This window comes from Mus pahari, chromosome 10, assembly GCF_900095145.1.
Source record: "Mus pahari chromosome 10, PAHARI_EIJ_v1.1, whole genome shotgun sequence".
Classification (NCBI taxonomy): domain Eukaryota; kingdom Metazoa; phylum Chordata; class Mammalia; order Rodentia; family Muridae; genus Mus; species Mus pahari.
The window spans coordinates 101,362,484-101,384,706 of record NC_034599.1 but is presented as its reverse complement, the minus strand read 5'-3'; the positions used below and the strand labels follow the sequence as shown (position 1 = coordinate 101,384,706).

The window sequence follows — 22,223 nt, the reverse complement described above, 5'->3', positions numbered from 1 at the left end:
AAAAAAAAAAAAAAAAAAAAAAAAAGAATGATGAATTGGGCTTAGAAAATGAGTTCAAGGCCAGCCTGGGCAACTTTAGTGAGACTGTTTCAAAAAAAATTATCAAGGGTGAGGAGAGGGGCTGGGGATATAGCTTGGTGGTGGTAGAGCATTTGACCAGCAGGTGGGAGGCCCCAGATTCAACCCCCAGTTTCTAGTATGGCCAATAGGGGTCTTGGGGGTAGGGGGCAAACAAAAAATTGCCACAGCAGAGCAAGGACACTGAGTGGCCAGAACCTCCAAGAATGTGACTGTGAGCCGGATTGATGGAAGGCCACTCATCCAATGTTCCATTCAATGTCCCCCACTAACCTCTCAAAAGTCTTAGGTGAGACTATCTGAACAGCTTCAAGGAGGTTACCGATAAGTTAAGCCCCTAGCCCCTCAGTAGCACTTTAAAGACATTGTATTTCCTGTTTCTTCTGTTCTTCCCTGATGTGCTATAATACCAGCTGTGAGACCTCCTACCTGGGGCAGGGCCTTGGCTACAGTGACAAAACGTCCAGGGTGGACCAATCGAAACCATCCCCTCCCACGCCTTTATTCATCCTTCCTCAATTGCTTATCGTGGCTTGCACAAGACTGGGGTGAGGCTTCCCGGAACTTTCCAGAGTGGAGCTAAAACCGCCTTTCCACTATGTCCCAGATTTTTCCCGTAACGACAGTGTGGAGAATGGGTTAGTAAGTCAAGGATCATACAGGCTCCCTAACAAAGCCCAAGACTTCCAGGACTCTGGCAACGCTGCCAACCACCCCTCTTATGAAAGCAGAGCAAAACAGTGCCCTCATGGGAAAGTATAACTGTCGGCAAGCCGCTGTGGACTGCTGTGAGGATCTGCCCCTGTGTTTTTGCCTCTGTCTATATTTTTGTCTGTGTCCCTGAGGGTCTAGGAGCTGGACAGGTTGGAGGGGAACTTGGAAGTTGTGCTGGCAGGGGTAACTATGACATAAGCTCCTCCTCACACAACCGTGGAAGCTATATTAAAGAATCGGATGGCAGGAAGGATGACAGCCTCGTGCTGGGTGACCTTCTGGGACACAGCTGATAATTTGTGTGCCTTACCCCACGGCCTTCTCCCACCCAAGACCCTTTCAGAGATAGCAAGGAAATGGCCTGTATTCAGCTCCACAGGGTACTCACAGGTCAGGGCCCTCTCTTTCTGCTCACCGGATTAGGACAAAAACTGGGCGTCTGGAAGAAGTCAAGGCCTCTCGACAACAGGGAAGAAGAATTTGAAGAGTGGCAGCAATATTCTACACCCTCTTCAATCAGGATGTTCAGGTGGTTAATGGGGAAGGCACATACAACAGAGTTGGGACCCATGCCAGAGCCACCATCCTTGACGGTCACAAAGACCCCAAAAAGCACTTCCTGGCCCTCTGAAATGCTCAGCTCCACAGCCAGTTTGGCATCCACTGGAGCAGAGTGGGCTGCCTGAAGCACTGGGTAGGGCTGTGTGCTCTCCGGGACTCCATGGCGGCGCCGGCGTTTAGGTGCAAAATGACAGTCCAAGACCAGCTCCCGGTAGTCACCAATCTCTGGCTCTACAGCATTGAGCCGGACCAGACGTGTTTGCAAGGCACTGGGAGGACTTGTAACACTGATGGGCTGAACCGTCAGAAAGTAGACAAAATTCCCCGAGTGGAAGCTGTACACATATTTGATGAGGTAGGAGGCCAAATATTTGGGCAGCACCGACAGCGATGGAAAGCCTGGTTGGAATCCAGAAGTATCAGACTTTAGACGTCGGATGGACACTGAGCGGGGACTAAAGCTAGCGGCCAACTCTGGGTCTAGCGAAGATGCCACATAGAAGTAGGAAGCATGCCCCTGCTCCACCACAGTCACACGAGTGCCCAGGGGGCTAGCCACACAGTCCGCGCAGGCCTCCGGCTTGTTATTGTTTGCTGAGAAGAGGCAGGCTGGAGCTGCTAAGTGCAGGGCTTTCCCACGAGGCTCCAGCTCATGCAGGAAGCAGCGGCCCTGTAGGGTTGAGCCACAGCTGACCAGGGCTGGCAAACCTGGCTCCATCACTAGCACCAGTGTGTCTGTGTCCTTTGGTGGTCCATGAGGGCCTGGACCACAGCTCGCACAAGTCTGGCAGCCAGGGTCCCCGATGGGGCCAGTGGTCAGGTTCTCTATGAACTGCAGGTCAGGCCCAAGCACGTGCAGGTGATTGCGTGTGGCCACGAACACCGCACTATTTGTACTGTCCTCGTAGGCTGCGGTGGCCTGTACCCGGCCCCCCGCGGAGAAGCTGGGAACCACGTACTTAACACTGAAGTCTCGGGAGGCTGCGTAGGGTATTCGTGGGCACTGCCAGTTCAGGTTGGTGGACGCCGCCGACAGCCGCAAAAGAAGCATCAGCAGAAGAGAGGACAGTAGCAGTTGCAGAAGCGGCCCCATTGAGCTGGGGCCCCTTGGGAATCGCAGAAGGTCCAGGACTTGACCGAACCAGACTCAGAGTCCGAGCTGAGACCAGCGTTATGCAGCGGTACTGAAAGCTCCTGGGCAGCTGACCCCCTGCCCTGGTCCCTGGCAAACCCAACCTTTCTCTCTGGCTTGTGGTCTGAGCACCTGCCTGTGGACCCACGGACACGGCAATGGCACGATCACCTCACCAGGGGCCCCAGCTGCTGCTTCTAGCTGCCGCTGCTACAGCTACTTGGATCAAAGTCGAAGGGAGGTGGGCCCCGTGGGTGCGGCAGGGCTGGGGGCGGGGCTACGGGCGGAGCCCTGTCGAAGGCCCTGCTTTCTTTCCAGCTCTGTCTGACTCTTTCCAGCTGTGAGAAGGCTATTGTGACCTGGGAAGGAGTATTCCTGAACCATCCTATACCCCCACAACCCACCTGGTCGAGGTTAGAATGGTTCAGGACAATCTGGCTCCTCTCTCCCCATGGCCCTCTTTCACAGGAACACTGTCAGGCACCAGTTCACCATTCGGGGAACTGAGACCAGGAATGCACTGGGCATAGTGATGCGGGGGTGGGGGCGCTGCAGAAAGGAATACATGGAACATACCTTGTGTGGTCAGAGACCATCTCTCATATGCCTATTCTGTGAAGTGTCAGAGGAAGGTATATTGTGTCCTGTCCTGTCTGCCAAGACCCATAAAGGTTAATGGAGTCTGACCCGCCCTGGGTGGTAATAGAGGAGGTAACTTCTGTAAAGACCTAGCCCTCTGGCTTGGATCCTGTCACTGTGGCCTCAGCATGAGAAGGCATATATGGGACAGAAGGGAAGAGTGACAGTAGTAAATGCCTCTCCTTCAGTGCCCTGGTATGGGAGAGGTGTGGTCTCTGACTTCCGGGACACCTCTGGTCTGTTCCGAGCCTTGCTTTGTGGACCCAGTGTCTCTGAATCACGAATGTAGTTGTAGTTGGAATCCAGAGTCCTCTTTCCAGGATGGGTGAGTGAATGAAGCCCATTCTGCTTTGCCACCTCTCTTTCCTGGGACTCAGCCGCTGTCTCTTGGTAAGAGGTCTTTCTCAATACCTCAGGGTAATGGAGCAGGAAGAGGTATTCTTAGCCGGGCAGCGTCCTTAGCTCCAAGAACCTGGGCTCTTGAGGGCTCCTCACAGGGTGCTCATAGGCAGTTGTGAGTCCTGGGGCAGCAGAGGATAAGAGAGCTGGGGAGGGAGGAGACTGACCTGGGGAATTCTACCTTTTCTACTCCACGCCCAGGGCAAACTTCACCGCCTGCTTTTCCTTTCTAACAAGGCCTTAGCCAGTGCTTTCTCCCTTCATCCTTTCATAGTTGAGATGGTATCATCCTAGGATGCCTTTTTTGTTTTGTTTTGTTTTGTTTTGTTTTGTTACATAGAAACACGGTTTCTCTGGGAAAAACAGGTTTTTCCTGGCTGTCTTGGAGTTCACTCTGTAGACCAGACTGCCCTCAAACTCAGAGATCCACCTGCTTCAGCCTTTCAGTCTTCAGGACTAAGTACTGGGCATGTGTGCCACCATGCCCAGCTGCTTCTTCTTCTTCTTCTTCTTCTTCTTCTTCTTCTTCTTCTTCTTCTTCTTCTTTGATTTATTTATTTCATGTATATGAGTATACTGTTGCTGTCTTCAGACACACCAGAAGAGGTCATTGGACCCCATTACAGATGGTTGTAAGCCACCACCATGTGGTTGCTGGGAATTGAACTCAGGACCTCTGGAAGATCAGTCAGTGTTCTTAATCACTGAGCTATCTCTCCAGCCCCAGCTTTTTTTTTTTTTTTTTAAGAGCATCAATTAAAATCATCAAAAATTATGGAACCCTTCACAGATCTGCGAGTCACCATTGCACAAGGGACATGCTAATGTCTGTATTGTATAAAAGAAGGCCTTTTATAGCCAGCCTGAGAAAGAAGCATCTCATGGGCCACCAAGAGCTTGGGCTTAATACATGCTCTCAACACAGTTTATGTTCTTCATCACCAGGGTAGGTCTGCCCAGCTCAGAAATGAATAAATAACACAAAGCAAAACATGGCACCCCTCCAGTATTCTACGGTCAACATGTCTAAAGATAGTCATGCAGAGAAAACTGAAATACTCTCCACACAGCGTCCAGACAGGGGCTCTTGTGAATGTTGTCTTGCCTCCAGAGATTGTGAGACATGTCTGGGCACTGGGGGCAGACTTCACACATTTGGATGGCTTTGCCCGATCCACTTGGAGGTGGGAGCGGCCATTAGTTGGTTCTCTGCTGCCTCCATGTGGCCATGATGGTGCCTGCACCTCCCAGGACAAAGCTCCCACTGGGGGTAGATAGGTTTCTCAACTGTGGCTCCCACAGGAGAATCCCTTTGTTATTTTTCATCTGTGGGTTCTGCAGGACCTTCAAGGTAGGCATGAGGCCCTGCACTACCATAAGGCAATCTCACTGGGCTTGGCCTATTGCTAGCTTAGGGCTTAAACTACTCTGGCATCTTCTTACCATTAAGGGATGCTGGCCACTTTGCCTTCCATGGGCTCAGACCTCTCTGAACACCTCAGAAGGTTAGGACAAGTTTCTTTTTCCAACCCAGAAATCACGTTAGTGGGTTTCTCTCTAACTACAGCATGGCCACATCAGATTGCAGCCCTAAGTGGCTTGCCTGCTGTCATTTTATCCAGAGGTTGAAAATGCCTGGACTTGTGGACTCTGCCAATTTCACTGCAGAACAGTTATATCAGGTTCTCTTTCCAAGTGTGGGTGCCTCTGTTAGGAGTACCTCCTTTGCTTGCCTGTCATCTCATCCCTGAGCTCCAAATAGGTAAACCCTGCACTTCTAGATACCTACTGTCCTAGGTACGCATGCTTATCTCTGACCCTCTTTCCTTATTCCTGATCAGAATCAATGCTGAACTACAGCAGCCGAGCTGTGCTAGAGTGGCTACCAGAGCACTTAGAGGCTAACTGCTGCTCTGAACATCCAGGGATGTCTGTCTTTGCATGCCCCTGGCCCCAAAGGGTTGATCTGAAACCCTTGGTCAAGAAAAGCATCCAATAGCTAGGAAAGAAACCCGGGGCAGGTGTGCAGTGTGTACTTCTGAGGATCTTAAGAGCCCAGGAAGGAGGCCTGCTGCCATGTTAATTCTCACACAATCCAGGCTGAAGCCAGAAACAGCGATTCTGCTGCAAAGTAAGCACAAATGCCGCAGTGCATCCTCAGCGTGGCCCGTGCGAATTCATACACGATCTCATGTGGTTCTACTCTCTGAGACCGCAGGGAGGTGGTTCTGACAGCTAGAAGACCACATTCACTGGGCACTCTTATCTCTAGTTAGGCTTTCGGCTTCTCTAATCAATGCTAGTTAGGTTGTAGCAGGACCGGAACTCCCCAGGAGCAAGTCAGAGGCCTTCCATACTATGCCCTGGGTTGCTCAAAGGTCTTATGGTGGAGTGGATGGAACCAGTCCTTTACTGCTGAGGTTCCTGGGAGTGTCCACAGTACTTCATGTAGGACAGGCTGAGGACCAACCTAGCATATCTAGTGACCTTGTACATTTATTTCTATCGGCCCCAGAGTTCAAGTGGGCTTCTTTTGCTTCTTTCTTGGGGTGCTGTGCTGATGAACTGGCTGGCTGAGATACAGGAACGAAGGCAGACAGCTCTTCATGGGAAGGTCTAAGCATGGTTCCCAGAGGCCTGTGGCTATAGGGAGACTAGACTTGGGATCCAATCATACTCAACACTGGGTTGCCTTGCTCAGGGCTCCTACCCAGAAGTCGGCCCAGGTCATCCCTGCCTGTCTTACCCAGCTCAGCCTGGTCTTCCCCACAGCAGTGCACTAACCAGAGCCACAACCAGTGTGCTGGTGACTGCACTGTCCTCCGAAGCATGATTCTGGGCTCCACCAAGGAGTAAAGGAGTGACCGGGAGCACGGGGTACAGAAAGATGAAGTCAGACAGGGGAAAGACAACAGGGTGCTTATGAACCTTTACACATGGCAGGACTTTGGTGGAACCAAATTGGCCCCAGACTAGAATCCAATTCCACATGTGAGTGTCTTGATGCTGGCAAAAGGGTTGGAGAAGAGGGGCTCAAATGATCATGTGCTCCCACAAACAGGGAGTGTGACAAGGCAGGAAGAGGACAGTGTCTATATGTGAGAGTGGTTGGGAAGGGCCAGTGGCAAGGCTGGGCCTGCTGGCGCACACCTTAACTCCCAGAACGCAGGAGGCACAGGCAGGGTCTCTATGGACTAGAGGACAGCTTGAACATAGTGAGTTCCAACAGCCATGGAGAGAGCCTGTCTCAAACCAACAAAATGGGCTGGAGAGATGGCTCAGCGGTTAAGAACACTGTCTGCTCTTCCAAAGGTCCTAAGTTCAATTCCCAGCAACTACATGGTGGCTCACAACCATCTATAAAGGGATCTGATGTCCTCTTCCGGTGTGTCTGGAAACAGCTACAGTGTACTAATATAAATAAAACAAATCTAAAAACAAAACAAAACAAATACCAACAAAACAGAACAAAGAACCAATGACAAAGGCAACAAGTGTTTTTCTCAACGCACTTTAATGCACGCTCCAGCCCACAGTCCCTGCCTGCTGGCTGGGCAGGGGAAGCCAGCCTCCCCTGGAGGCTCCCATGGCTTCCCCTGCCCAGTGTGCCTTCCCACCTCCATCAATAGGTGAGGGGCGTGAGGATGAAGAGACGGTCTTCCTCTTTACGGATCCAGCGCATCAGCTTATGGATGGCACTGACAGCTGATGCCTTGGTCCCCAGTGGGCTGTAGCACATGTAGAGCTCAAAGGCACCTGTCACCTGGAGGAGGGGCAAAGGGTCATCACCTAGGATCGGTATGCCCCTGTGGCATCTTCCCAGGGTCTGCATAAAGACCAGTTCCTCTAGGGCCACCTTACCCAGGCTAGGAGGTTCTCATTGGGGCCTGTGTAGTAGATGGTCTTGAGTGGGCGAGAGGCATTGTGGGCACGGCTGTGCAGGTACTGGTAGAGGCCCAACAGACGCTCCTGCTCCTCTTCACTGGAGTATGGGGCCTCAATCTCAGGACTGCAAATGGAGAAGTGGGTTCACAAAGGAAGGCCTTTCACCGTCTTCTCTGGAGAGCTAGAAATATCTACTTCTGGACAGTGAGATTTTACTGCCTGTTCTCCAGGTGCGCCCCTACAGGAAGAGATTGTCTTCTGGCTACAGAAGACGACCCAGCTCAGAAGGGAGCCCTGCCCCCTTGCCAGGCTCATGGTGACCCTTCCTTGGAGAGGCTGTTTCTGACTTTAGGTATCTAACAGAGTAGCAAGTCTAGAGTGGAGCAAGGCAAGCTGGGAAACCTGAGCCAAAAATGGAGGAACAGGAAGAGAGGCCAGACTCTGACACATCTGGCCAGCTCCTTTATTGGGCTGGGGGTGGGGGTTCGATTCTGCATCCTGGCCTGGACCAAAATTACCTCAAAAGCAGAGCTGCTACAGGGCAAAGTACGTGGGAAACCCTGTATTCCAGCCTCTTTCCCAAGTTGTTCCAGGCCTTATGAGTACTGAAGTAAGAGAGGTGTGTGCGCATCGAGAGATGCCAGAGTAAATCAGCCCCAGCATATTGGTACACTCTCAAAGGAGTGGTCCGATTCAGGGCTGCGCCTCAGGTCTCAGGACCAACCAGCCTCCCCCAGCTCTGCATCCTTGTCTCCCTGAAGCAGTGCCTCCTCTCACCTGGTGAAGAGTCCTGAGCTCTTTGATTTATAGAGGAAGTGGCGAAGGTCAGGGATGCCCACTTGGGCAACGCTGTAGTAAGGTGTGCGCAGCGCCTCCCGCAGGGCCAAATGGGTTCCCCGCTTTCGGAGGCGTTCCTGGAAGCGTCGTCGGCAGTCAGAGACTGCAAAGAAGTCCTCGCGGTCAGTGGAGATCAGCAGCAGGCAGAGGTCGGTGTCAGGTTCTAGGTAAGAGATGTGTGCGTGGAAGAAGCCGGCCGCATTGAACTTTGGCAGGCACACCGGGGTCCAAGCCTCGCCCTCACGGAAGGAGGAGGAGGAGCTAATGAGGTTGAAAAGCAGGTGCAGGTCGATGGGATGCAGGAATTGGTCCTTGCGGCGCACGAGCGCCACCAGCTGGTTACGGGCCAGCAGGATGGAAAAGACCAGGCTGCGAGCACGCGCCTGCTGCAGGCTGGCACTCACCGTGTCCCGCACGGCCGCTGCCAAGGGCAGGCACCGCGCCGCGCCCATCAGGAAACTGGGGTCTCGAGCCATTAGCTGCAGCAGGTTATCGGTGATTCGCTCCGAGCCCGAGAGCAGGCGCCGCAGGTCGTAGTTCTGCTTCTGCTGGAAGATGTGGCTCAGCTGCGCGCCGGTAAGGAGGCTCAGGATCTGGTAGTAGATGTACAGTAGCTCCTGCGCCAGCTCCTGGGCCGACTGCCGCGTGCGGGCCACCGCCACCAGCACCAGAGGGCTCCGGCGCACGAATACTACCTTGTAGCCATCTGAGGGTGTGGGGACCGGGTCAGCGTCAGCCCTCCTCCCAGATGCCCTCCCGGATAGGCTTTCCCAGTGGGCACACAGCTTCACTTTCCAGGGTTTTCTTGCTGGGAGTTGTGAAGGGGCTCACTGGCGTGCTTAGCCAGTCGCCCCTCTTCCCTGCCACCTGCTTCACAAACCAACATTCTTTTATCTGTTTGCTTTCTGAGAGCGTCTCGCCAAGGTTGGCCTGGGACTGGCTAAAGCAGCTGAGGCTGATTGTCCTGCCCCCACCTCTCAAGTGCTGGGATTTACGGGATTTGTGGACATCAACAGACCCCAGCTCAAGAAAGCCCTTTTTTAATGGTAAGTGCTCAATTACAAAAGATCTGGGCTAAGGATCTGGGATCTACTGCTAGTTTGTTTTTAATTCATCCTTTTGTTACTGTCCCAGGAGGCTTTCATCCTTTCTGAAGGCAAAACTCCCACCACCTCAGAAAGCCTCTATTGTTATCCTACCTATCAAGCTGTGAGAGTTTAAGGCCCAAGAGATGGAAGTACTTGTCTCTCAACCAAAGACAAACCCAGGTTTCTAGGTGTGTGTGTGTCTGTCCGTCTGTCCAAAGCTTGGTATGAACAAGCCCTGCCACTGGAGCCTTCCCCACACCCCTCTTCAGGCGGCTCACCTGCATGGATGGAGCGGATGGCATTCTTGTCTGCCTCCAGGAAGGACACCAGGGCAACCATGACGCCCATAGTGCTGGAAAGTGCTTCCTCAGACCCATAGCGAGAATACACAGGCTTCCCTGCCTCACTCAGTACAAACACATGCTTCTGGTGGAGACGCCACGCCTCAGTAGCGTCCTCCTCCTCCCCTTCAGTTGAGACCTCCTGGGAGGGCTCTGTGGCTGCTCGTCCAGCTGCGCCCTGGGGCTCCGGCCAGTCTTCAGAGCTTCCCGGTAGCATTTCCTCCTGCAGGTCCCGGGCCACACCGGTCAGCTGGGTGCTTAGTTCGCTGAAGTCCTGGCTAATCTGGCGCATGTCTGTAGCCAGTGGCGGGGGACTCCCAGCATACTCTTTGGGGCTGTCCCCAGAAGCTTCCCTGTCTTCTAACTCTGTCAGGTCTTCATAGGAGCGTGTATGGACGAACATTGCACCCTCCTGCCCAGCACCTGCAGACGGAAAGTACTGGTGCTTAGAGAGGTAGCTGTTACCAGACACTCACCGCTCTCCAAGGAGATGCCCCACTGCTTGCGGCCAGGCGACGCCTCCTCCTCCCCTGTCTGCCACAGACCATGCTAATTTACAACTTAGAAGCCTTAGGTCTCATGGCAGCATTGGAAATTGGTATCTGCCAAGCTCTCGCTAACACTGAACAGCTTACCCCTTGCCCATTCCAAACACAGTGGCCTTTATTGACCTGCACTTTGGACCCCTCAACACTTAACACTTAGCTCAGGAGCCCTGCACGGGCTGTTTGCCTGAGGGCATCACCAGCCCCCCACCCCCACCCCCTGTACTTGTCATATGTCAGCTCTCTCGGGGAAGATGTAGTTACTTATACACCACAGACAACATCATTCTGCTCTCTTTGATTTCCTTTGGAACACTGACCACTTGTTAGTCACTCCAATGGTACCTCCCAAGAGCATGGACTTATTTACCTTCTCCATCCATGGGGGAGGGCTACCGTAGCCCCTGACTACTGCCTGTGGACTGAAGCCATGCCAGGCAAGACTTTGACCCTGTCATACTTTGTTTCCTTGTTTTGGAGATGTGGTCTTAGTATATAAGTGGCTAGCCTAATACTCGCTCACTATGTAGCCCCAGGTTGGCCATGAATTCACACCAATCCTGCCTCAGCCCCCGGGCGACCCACACGTGCTGGGATTACCGGTGGGCAGCACCACAGCCAGCTCTTCTTTTTCTTTTGAAACAGTTTGAGGTTTTATTACAAGATACTTTAGTTGGGTGCCAGTGGTGCGCACCTTTAATCCCAGCACTCAGGAGGCAGAGGCAGGTGGATCTCTGTTGTGAGTTTGAGGCCAGCCTGGTCTACAGAGATAGTCAGGATAGCCAGGGCTACACAGAGAAACCCTATCTCAAACCTATCTCCCTATCTCCTATCTCCCTCCCCTGTACAAAAAAGAAAAAAAAGTATTTTAAATATAGACTTTTAGGTAAGATCAATAAGAAAAGAGAGCCTGTTTTGACAGAAAATGACTAGAAAGGAAAGCTGTAAACTGAGTCCTGCTTTCTGCAGAGTCCCCAGCGTATGACAAATACCTGCCTAGTGCCTGAGCAACATGTAGGAAGGAAAGGAAGACAGATTGTGAGCCCTGCCTCCCCCTGGAGGCTTGGCTGTCCTACAGGTCTCTGCCCATACCTGGCTCAGTTCCCTGGGTCAGTCCTGGCGTGGGGCTCTCAGCTCTTTCCACACTTTGGCCATTGGAAGGAGCCAGTGTGCCCTCAGGGCATTCGCTGCTTCTCTTCCTCTGCATGTCAGCAGCCATCTTTTGGGCTGTCCTATGAGGTAAAAGAAGGACATCACAAGGAGGGGCAAAGCAGTGAGGAGTGCTGGTGGGGTTGGGGGTGGTACAGTTGCTTCTTACCAGGACCCCACTGAGTCAACGACCTGGGGGTGGCTTCTGAGGACTCTCTCGCTCACTAGAAAATAATAAGTTGTTTGTTTCTAGATGTGGTGTCTGGTACCTATAATCCTAGGACTCGGGGGACTTGAGTTTGAAGAATTCCCCAGAGTACCAGCTAGCTGTGGCTACATAGTAAAACCTTGTTTTAAAAACTATGATCTCTCCTCTTCCCTCTCCCTCTCCTGGGAGTTGAAACCAAGGGCCTTGTACATAGTAGGTAGACTTTACCAGCCATCATGTTCCTTGTACATAATAGGTAGACACTTTAGCAGCCATCATGTTCCTTTTCTGCTTACAAAAAGACACACACATCCATTGCAGAAAACTTGGAAACACCGGAAGCTAGAGAAATGTTATTCATTCTCTCTCTCCCACTCAATCTTCCGAGCTACCCTGATGCTGTTAGCTGCTATTATTAGTTTGTTTCAAAACATGCTTTTAATTTTTTTTTTTCTTCAGACAGGTTCTCTATGTGGTTCTGGCTGTCCTGGAGCCTGAGATGTAGAACAGGCTGGACTCCAACATACCTGCCTTTGCCTCCAGTGCTGGGATCACAGGCGTGCTCCACCACATCCAGCTTGAAACCATACATTTCATCCGCATTTAAAACTAGTTATTTAGCCGGGCAGTAGTGGCGCACGCCTTTAATCCCAGCACTTGGGAGGCAGAGGCAGGTGAATTTCTGAGTTCGAGGCCAGCCTGGTCTAAAGAGTGAGTTCCAGGACAGCCAGGGCTACACAGAGAAATCCTGTCTTGGAAAAGAAAAAAAAAAGTTCAAGTACAGGTTAGCCCGCTTTGAAGTTTATATGGGTTGAGTCTACAATTCAGAGCACAGCTCTAATCAGCTTAGTCTACAGAGTTGAGAGATGAAGCCAGGGTTTGCCTGATGTTACTACAGTAGGGAAGAACTTGACACTGGAGTTGAAACACTTCTACAATGGTTCTCTCACTCCACACAACATGCGTTGACTGGGGTGGACATGGTGGTGGATGTCTTTGATCCCAGCACCAGGAAAGCTAAGGTTGGTGGATTTCTGTAAGTTTGAGGCCAGTCTGATTTACAGAGCCAAGCTCAAGGCCAGCCAGAGTTACAAAAAAGAGATAATATATTTTTTTAAAAAAATACAAATAGGGGGGCTGGAGAGATGGCTCAGAGGTTAAGAGCACTGACTACTCTTCCAGGGGCTCTGAGTTCAAATCCCAGCAACCACATGGTGGCTCACAACCATCTGTAATGAGATCTGATGCCCTCCTCTGGTGTGTCTGAAGACAGCTACTATCTATCTATCTATCTATCTATCTATCTATATACCTAAAAACAACAACATCCACAACAAGTTGGAGCTGGCTGTGGTGCTGCATCCCTTTATCTATTCCAGCATTTGGGAGGCAGAGACAAGAGAAGCTCTGTGACATGGAGGCCAGCTTGGTTTATGTCAGTGAGTTTCAGGACAGCCAGAAGTACACAGAAAGACCCTGTCAGAAAAACAACAAGAAAATGCAAAACTTGAATTGACCAACAGTTCTTTGGGGCATTCCAGTGCTTGCAGGGGATGGAGGGGAGTCCCAGTGAGCAGCTTCTGCCAAAGGTGACTCGTCATTCATAAACAGCTACAGTTGGGCAGGGTGATGCAGGCAGCACTGGGGAGGCGGAGGCAGGGGCGAGGGCGGGGGCATGGGCAGGAACAGGGACAGGGGAGCTAGAGTTTGACGACAGTCTGGGCTACACCAGCCAAACTGGCAAGGAAGGAAGACAAAGGAAAGAAAGAAGGAAGGAAGGGTGGGTGGGTTATAGTAGACCATGCCTGTAATGTCAGAGCTCGGGTAGAACAAGAGGATTGAGAGTTCAAGGATACTACATGAGGCCCTACATGAACTACATGAGGCCCTATCTCAAAACAAAATCAAATACAGACAAAACAAAACCAAATAAAGTACTACATTTTTAACCCTAATTCTCTTCTAGCTACCACACCATTTTTCCTGCCACTATTTTATTTTAAAAATTTTTGTTTGTTTGTTTGTTTGTTTGTTTTTGAGACAGGATTTCTCTGTGTAGCCCTGGCTATCCTGGAACTCACTCTGTAGACCAAGCTGCCCTCATGTTCAAGATCTTCCTGCCTCCTGAGTGCCGGGATTAAAGGTGTGAGCCACACCTGGCTAGGGCTTACATTAAATGTTGTCCATTATAAAAGTTACCTGGGTCATGGCATCTGTTCAGAGCAGTAAACCCCAAACTAAGACGTGTGTATGCTGGACCTCAATTCCAATCCTCATGGCTTTGAGAAAATACTCAATGACTGAATGAACGGTCTCTTCAGTCCCTATTTAGTAATGATTCTAAGTGGCTTGGACCAAGCAATGGTCCATTCTATTAACATCTTATGCCTCTACCATTTCAGAATACTGCCTTTCACATACAGAGACATGAGAAAACATAACTAGAAGATTATTTATAAGCTCTGAAATACTTCAGAGTCAAAGCTGCCTAGAATTAGTGTCCTAGCGAAGGGGGCTGGGAAATGTGGAAAGTCCACAGCCAACTCTTAAGCGGTGAGGTCTCTGCCACAGCATCTGCCTTTACCCTGTTCTCTCTGGAGTCCACCACATCCAGACACTATTCCACCAATGACCTCTAAGGTCAACTCACCTCACCCCTGAGTGGTAATAGATACCCCTGATATGCTCTCATCCTCTCTCCCCCTCCTTTGTTTCCAGCCCCCCTTTTCTCTTCCAGTACTATCTTTATATCTTTAGACGGTGTCTCACTTTGTGGCTAAGGCTGCTCTGCTGGTGTGAGGTTCACTAAATAGTGCAGTCTGGATTTGAACTTGAGGGAATTGCTTTCTCCCAGATACTGGGACTATGCCACCAACCCTGGCTTACTTCTCTCCTGAAGCACTTAGGGCTCTTAGCTTCCAGAACGTCATTCTCTTTTCTTGGCTCTCTTGACTCACGGATTACCTGTGTGTGTGCTTTCTACGGTTCTGACTGGAGGGCCCAGAGTTCAGTCTTCTCTTCTCTTCTCTGTCCTCAATGCCTTTGGGATCTTATTCCACTCTTGTAAGTTACCTGTGCACATTAATGGATCCAACTTGATTTCTAGCCTGAAGCTTCCTTCTGATTTACAGGCATACACCTGGAACTCTCCTTTCTTATCTTAAGGTTATATGCCTCAACCGAGCTCCCAATTTTTCTAGAGAAGGTTTTTTGCTAGGAGTGGTGGCACACACCCAAAATCCTAGCACTTGAGAGCTGGGCCAGAGGTCCTGGAGTTCAAAGTCATTCTAAGCTACAAAGCAAGAAAACTCCAAATCCAGTCTGGCCTAAATGAGACTTTGTCAAAACAAACAAACAAACAAACAAAAAACACCACCACCAACAACAAAAAACCTCAACCCAACCCAAACCCCCCCCAAAACAAAAACCAGACTAGTGGGGAGAGTGGCTGGAAACATGGCTCAACACTTAAAAATATTTACTGCTTCTCTAGAAGAGCCAAGTTTGGTTCTCAGGCCCACATTAGGCCCACAACTGCCTGTAAGTCCCACTTTGGGAAATGGGTGTCCTCTTCTGGCCTCTACAGGCATGCACCCAAGTGGCATGCATTTACTGAGACACAAAAACAATAAACGCACATCTTTAAACACTAAGCTAGACATGCGGCAGTGGTATACACATCAGAGCAGGAGGATCCTGAACTTGAAGCCAGCCTGGTCTGAGATCCACGATAGCCAGGGCTACATAGAGAAACTCTGTCTCAAAGAAACCAAAGTAAAAGTCATTAATAATAATAAAATAAGTCAACCAAACCAACAGGGGATGTCAGGGATGGCCCCGCAAGCAATAAGGCATGAATCTCACCCCCAGAACCAGCGTGAGGGTGCTGGTTTTGGTGCCACTTATAATTCCAGAGCTATGGAGGCAGAGACAGGATGCCTGGTGCTTGCTGGCCAGCCGATAGCCTAACTGGTGGGCTCTAGGCTAATGAGAGACCCTATCTCATAGAAGGTGAACGGTTTTCTTGAGAATGATTCTGAGGGTTTCATGTGGACTTGTTCTAGTATGAGCACACATACACAGACAATAATAACAAATAAAAGTAAAAGCAATGAACTTTGATGAGGAAATACTTTGAACATCTTATACTGCAATATTCTAACTTACTAGCATTATATTTTTCCCATTGAAAATAATACAGCTAGCCAGATGGTGGTGGCGCCACACGCCTTTAATCCCAGAATTTGGGAGGCAAAGGCAGGGGAGCTCTGAGTTTGAGGCCAGTCTCAAAAAAGAAAAGAAAAAAAAGTTGAGTGGTCGTGGGTGGTGTGGCGCACGCCTTTGATTCCAGCATTCTGGAGGCAGAGGCAGGTGGATCTCAGAGTTCAAGGCCAAACTGGTCTACAGAGTGAGTTCCAGGAAAGACAGGGCTACAACAGAGAAATGAGGAAAAGGAGGAGGAGGAAGAGGAGCAGGGCATCTAGGAATATGGCTCAGGTGGTAGAGTGCTCGCTTAGTGTGCTCAAAGGTTCTACTTAAACTGGTGGTGCATGCCTGCGATGAGAGCAGAGTCAGGAGTTCAAGGGCATCTTTAGCTAGAAAGTGAGTGTGATGTAAGCTTCGTCTGAATGAGATGCTGCCTTTTAAAAAAGCACAAAAACTAGGCATTATGGCTTAGGCTCAAAATCTCAAACTTGGTAGGCCAATGCAGGAAGGTTAGTCTGAGCTACAGTGAGACCAAAACAAACAAACAATAGGGGATGGGGCTGCAGCTCAGTTTGATCTTCAAAATATGACATGGTGACAGGGCATGCTTAGCACTCCAGAGAGAGGAGCAGCAGCTTGGAATACCTGAGAACCTATCTTTACAAGAGAGAGAAAGAGATAAGATAAAACTATAATGTGGCCAGGGGCTGTGGTGCTGGGGCATAGCTATAGTCCCAGCACTTAAGGGTGTCACCACCAGCTGTGACTTTGACCATCTAGAACTACACAGTGAATGCTACGTGGTCTCAGTAAAAACAGGTGTGTAAAAAAACAACAACAACAAAAAAAACCAAACAAACAAAAAAAACAGGTGTGTAATTTAGTTGAAGGAGTGCTGGCCTATAACACATACAGTTCCGGGTTTGAACCCTGCACTGTATAATATCATGTATGGGGCTGGGGAGACAGCCCAGTTGTTAAATGCTTACCTTGTGAACATGAGAACCCAGTTGGATCCCAAGAACCCCTGCAAAAAGTTGGGCATGGTGCACCCGCATAATCTCAGTGCTGGAGAAGTGCAGACAGCTAGATCCCTGGGGCTCACTAAGGCCCAAGCTGCCTTACAGAGGAGTTCCAGACCAATGAGAGACCTTATCTCAAAAACCAAGGTTGGAAGCCAGGCGTGGTGGCGCATGCCTTTAATCCCAGCACTCGGGAGGCAGAGGCAGGTGGATTTCTGAGTTCGAGGCCAGCCTGGTCTACAGAGTGAGTTCCAGGATAGCCAGGGCTATACAGAGAAACCCTGTCTCAAAACAAAACAAAACAAAACAAAACAAAACAAAACAAAAAACCAAGGTTGGGCAAGGGAGTGGTAGCTCACGCCTTTAATCCTAGCATTTAAGAGGCAGAGGCAGGCAGATTCCTGAGGCCAGCCTGGTCTATAGAGAGTTCCAGGGCAGCCAAGTCTACACAGAGAAACCCTGTCTCAAAAACAAAAAATAAAGCAAAACAAAGAAATCAAAACGAAAACCAGGGGCTGGTGAGATGGCTCAGTGGGTAAGAGCACTGACTGCTCTTCCAAAGGTCCTGAATTCAAATCCCAGCAACCACATGGTGACTCACAACCATCTGTAATAAGATCTGATGCCCTCTTCTGGCGTGTCTGAAGACAGCTACAGTGTCCTTACATATAATAAATAAATCTAAAAAAAAAACAAAAACAAAAAACGAAAACCAATGTTGGACCAGCCAGCTAGATCACCAGGTAAAGACACTTGCAGCCAAACTTAACAACCTGAGTTTGATCCCTAGAACCCCCATGAGTCATTTTCTGACCTTCACATCCACTCCAAATTTAAAAAGAAAAAGTTTAAAAGCAAATAAGTCAGGCACCCATATATACACACATTCACATACACAAATAAACAAACAGATGTGGTTGACCTCAACTCTTACACAGGGTTTCTCTGTGTAACCTTGGCTGTCCTGGAACTCACTCTGTAGACTAGGCTAGCCTTGAACTCAGAAATCCGCCTGCCTCTGCCTCCTGAGTGCTGGGACTAAAGGCGTGCGCCACCATGCCTGGCGGTAACCTCAACTCTTAGGAGACGGGAGCAAGAAGATCACAAGTTCAATTCCTTCAGCTATGTAATGAGTTTGAAGCCAACCTGGGATATATGAGACTCTGTCTCATAAAAAGCAACAAATAGGGGCTGGAGCGCTGGCTCAGGGTTTAGATCGGAGTATATGCTCCTCTTAGAGAATAGGGGCTGGAGCGCTGGCTCAGGGTTTAGATCGGAGTATATGCTCCTCTCAGAGGAGACTGGGTTTTATTCCTAGCACCCTGGCTATGCAGCTCACAGATGCCTCGAACAGATGCTCCAGTGGATCCAGTGCCTTCTTCTGGCCACTGCAGATACTGCACACACACGCATCACTTCCTCCTCCAACATTCACACATAATTAAAATAAATAAAATTAAAATCTTAAAAATAAGTAAATAATAGTGGGAGGGAGACAATAAGAGAGAGGTTCCTGATAGAATGACCAACTTTCCTAGAATAACTCATCAAAGTTGTAAATGTCTATATCCAATAGTTGACTATTACTTTTTTGTTTTATTTTGTTTTGTTTTGAGACATGGTTCCTCTGTGTAGGTCTGGCTGTTGTGTCACTCACTATGTAGGCCAAGTTATCTTTGAACTCAAGAGATTCACTTGCCTTTGCCTCCTGAGTGCTGGGATCAAAGGGGAACACCACCACATCCAGCACACCGGGTTCAATAGTTGACCATTGCTTATCTCTTCCCTGATTATCTGATGGCTCTAAGCCACCATTATCCCCCTAGCAAACTATTGCCACAATCTCCTAACCAGTAGTAATGTGTCCCACCAGGTCTGCCTTTGTAATCAAGGTAAGCCTCTGAAAGGTAGGTCGGGTCAAGTCCTTCCTCTGCTCGCTACATTAATACCTCATTTAGCAAGAAAGTCACTTCCCCCTAAGAGCACACGAGGCCCCTCAGTTGATTCTTTCTCCTTCATTTCTCAGAGCTTATTTTCTACCCTTTCTTCCCGCCCCCTTCCTACTTCAGCCCAGCGTACCCGGAAGTCTTCACTTGACCTTTGCCCTCAGTCTACCTACACCCTAAGTCACTTATATCTCTTCCTAGGCTAGCACAGTGACTCACTCCCTCACTTCAGGCTGCTGCCGGAATACCTTAGCAGCAGAATATCTGGTCACCCGGACTTTTCTTTTTCTAGATTGAAGGTCACCCTGTGGCCTGCTACGCGTGCAGGAGAAATTAAACCAGCATTTAACACATCTTTGGAGGATATCTTTGAGAAGGAAAGGTCTGTGGAGAACACCCAGTTCAAGTGTACCTGGGGTCAGGCAAGAAAACTTTTGCCTGCGGCGACAGCTTGTCTTTGGAAGTAATCAAGTGGTCAGGAAAAGCCGCTCTGTAGTTAGAGGAACTGGTTTTACTGGTCTGTTTTCTCACTTATAAAATGGTATACTGAATAGCTGCAAACAGCCGCTAATGATGTATGGGGTAGGAAGATTAAATGAGATAATACTACATGTGATCTGGCTATACAGAGCCGGCATATCATATACTCAGCTGAAGCTATTAGCACATTGTGGTTATTCTTAGCACTCCGACTGCATTTACACACAGATCCAGTGGTCTCTGTCCTGCAAATCAATCCTTTGGAAGTTTTCTCAGTCAGCCAGGGCCTGAGGAATGACCTGATGAAACATACTTCTGACCTCAGGAAGTATGAGCTCTAGCTTGAGGCACCCCGCTCCCCCCCCCCCCCAGGACATCAGGTCAAAGAACTATGGGCCTCAGCCTCCCGGGTACCAAGCAAGCTGTTCTCTACCTTCTCTGCCGTTGAAGATCCAGGTTGCCAGTTCTCAGCTGCTCCTGGCTATCTCTCCCAAATTTATTTACCTCCTAGCTCTGCACGATGCCCTCTCTGTGGCTTTGTACTTCTTTCAAACTCCAAACAAGCTCTACCAGACACATCGTCCTGACGACCTACTCCTTTTGTGCTTCTGAGTGTTAAATAAATCCAGTGTTTCTGAGTGTCCCCAGCATAGGACCTGCACAGGGAAGGGAGCAGGGCCAGCTGTCTAGAGCTAGCCCGTGCTTTTTTTCCACAAAAGTTCTCCCTGTATGTGAGATCATATAGCATTTTTATCCTCTCCAAGGTCAGTCTGGGGTTCCAACCAGAAGGCCTGGTGAAGCGAACGTTTTCTGGAAACCCACCCACTCAGGCAAGAAGGTTGAGTGGATCAGATGAAGCCCACCTCCCACCTCCAGTAGACTTTGATTTCTGCAGCTAGTGCTCCTGGAAAGCTGGTCCAGAAGCCGCTATGAGGTATCTCAGAACTGCCCCAGTGGTCTCTACAGGAACGCTTTTTAGGCAGGTCCTCTAAGTGCCCCCAGGACATGCAACTTTTCCTAGAAGCCTCTAGCAGAGCCTCTGAGCAAAATCACCAAGAACAAAATAAAACAAAAACAAACAAACAAAAAACTGGCGCTATCCCTCCTTCTAATGCGCCTCCCTCCCTCAGGTTGCTCCTGAGAGAGGAGGGTCTTACAAAAGCCCCTCCTTACTAGCTCCAAACAGTCTTGATCCCTTTTCCTGTTCTAATAGCGCTTCACTTTTGGTCTCGACCCCTTTGGTCCACCTGGGAGGACAACTCAGAAAGTCTGACAGTCAGGGCTCAAATGGGACTGTGATGTGGCTGCTTCAGCAAGATGCCTACTGGACCTACAATGAGCCTAGCTCCTTGTCACCTCTAGAGGCCACTCCCCTTCCTGACAAAGGCTGCTCACAGTTCCCAAGCAAACTCTACCTAGAAAGGGTTGGCTCACCTAATGTAAGAGCAGCTTAGTTTGCACGGAATCTCAAACTCGAGACCCCTCCAGACCTGCCTGCCTCACTCCACCATCCTCTGGAGCTTTTAAAGAGAACTCTGTGGGTCGATATGTCCAAATTGGAGGTTGGTGTCTGCTGCCTATGGGACACTGCTCTCCCGGCCAAAGAATGAGTTCTTGCCTCATCTTTCTGATCGACTAGCTGGGACCAGCCGGCTAAAGGACCCCAAAGAGACGCAGTACCCCTATCGGGGCAGTAGATGGCCGGGACCCCCCCACCCCTAGTTTTCAAGCCCCTCCCTCTAAAGATGACAGCTTGCCCGCCTCTCGCCGCCCCCAGGCCACGTGGGTTGGCAGTCGAACTCACCTGTTTCTTGGGGGAACACAGGACCTACCGAGGGTGCCAGTCACTGCCCTCTGCCAGACCCCTGGAGAGATATAAGTGTCCAGCAGTGCCTGGCTTTAGGGTGCAACTTCGCGGGGCTACCGCCCCTGGAGGATACAGACATGGCCACAGCGGAGGAACCGATCTCTCCTGCCGACCCTTAACCGGCCACCGGCGCAGGAAGACAGCTTTCACCGGCCTCTGGTGGCGGAGGCCCGGTTCCAGCCTCTTGGCCAGCCCCAGCCCGCCCCTGGGTGCATTGTGGGAAATGTAGTTCGTAACTCTCCCGCAGCCTTAAAGCACGGCGGGAGCGGTTCCGGGCTCCGGAGCCTGGCGATGCCAGAGGCGGGGTCTGACCCAGGACCCGGGTTGCCTCACCTGGCACCGCCTTCTTCCGTGTCTTAGAGGCCGGTCCTCTACCCTTCCTCCAAAACACCCACTAGATGTTTACTTTAAGGGACCGGAACGAACGTCAGTATTTCCCCACCGATCATTGAAAGGCTATATAAGTTTAGGGAGCTGGATAAATGCCACTCGTGAGCCCAGCCACGTAGACTGTACAGGACGCAGACGTGTTGAAAGGCTCAAAAATAGTTGCTTAAAAAGACCTTGAGTCTGTTCACAGTATATTAGTATAAGGCAATAGAAGGCCCTAGAGATTTTTACTTAATGGGATGAATGTGAGGAACGAGGCATCGGAGTTATTTTAAAAAGCTCCTGGGTGATTTCTAAGGGCAAGGAACCACTGCTTATAATTTCCTAGACACAAAGTAGTAAAACCAGAAAAACAAGTTTTCCCAGCAGCCCTTATTTCTGGTGAATAGTTTGAAGAAGCAAAGTTAGGGAATGACTAATATTACTTATATATTTTTTAAGATCTATTTATTTATTATATGTTAGTACACTGTAGCTGTCTTCAGACACCTCAGAAGAGAGCATCAGATCTCATTACAGATGGTTGTGAGCCACCATGTGGTTGTCAGGATTTGAACTCAGGACCTTCCGGTAGAACAGTCAGTGCTCTTAACCGCTGAGTATCTCTCCAGCCCATATTACTTATATTTTATCTGAAGCAATTTGCTTACTTTTTAAGCTTCATGGTTAATTATCCCAATAGTTCTGCGATAAAGGACAAAGTCAGAAATCTCTGACTTTTCCTTGCAGTTTGACA

At 49.8% G+C, this 22,223-nt stretch overlaps 2 protein-coding genes across 6 annotated transcripts in view; both read right to left on the bottom strand.

Moving 5' to 3' along the window:
* The window catches only part of Mst1r (macrophage stimulating 1 receptor), a 13,993-nt gene extending 11,291 nt beyond the window's left edge, over nucleotides 1-2,702 (bottom strand). For 3 of the 5 annotated variants that reach the window (XM_029543325.1, XM_029543326.1, XM_029543327.1), the window contains exon 1: nucleotides 1,208-2,562. In XM_029543325.1, coding sequence (XP_029399185.1) covers nucleotides 1,208-2,446 — 1,239 coding nt within the window. In that variant the 5' untranslated portion in view covers nucleotides 2,447-2,562. Of the gene's footprint in view, nucleotides 1-1,180 lie in introns of all 5 variants that reach the window. The other 2 variants (XM_021207055.1, XM_021207054.1) reach the window with 2 other exon arrangements.
* Nucleotides 2,703-7,016: 4,314 nt separating this feature from the next.
* On the bottom strand, nucleotides 7,017-21,308 carry Mon1a (MON1 homolog A, secretory trafficking associated). Its single transcript, XM_021206838.1, has 6 exons — nucleotides 21,035-21,308; nucleotides 11,312-11,451; nucleotides 9,612-10,097; nucleotides 8,186-8,951; nucleotides 7,385-7,532; nucleotides 7,017-7,286 (listed from the first exon to the last, which is right to left on the bottom strand). Exons 2-6 carry the CDS (start codon nucleotides 11,436-11,438, stop codon nucleotides 7,146-7,148), a joined length of 1,668 nt encoding a protein of 555 aa, XP_021062497.1. The 5' UTR covers nucleotides 11,439-11,451; nucleotides 21,035-21,308; the 3' UTR covers nucleotides 7,017-7,145.
* Between the last annotated feature and the right edge of the window lie 915 nt (nucleotides 21,309-22,223).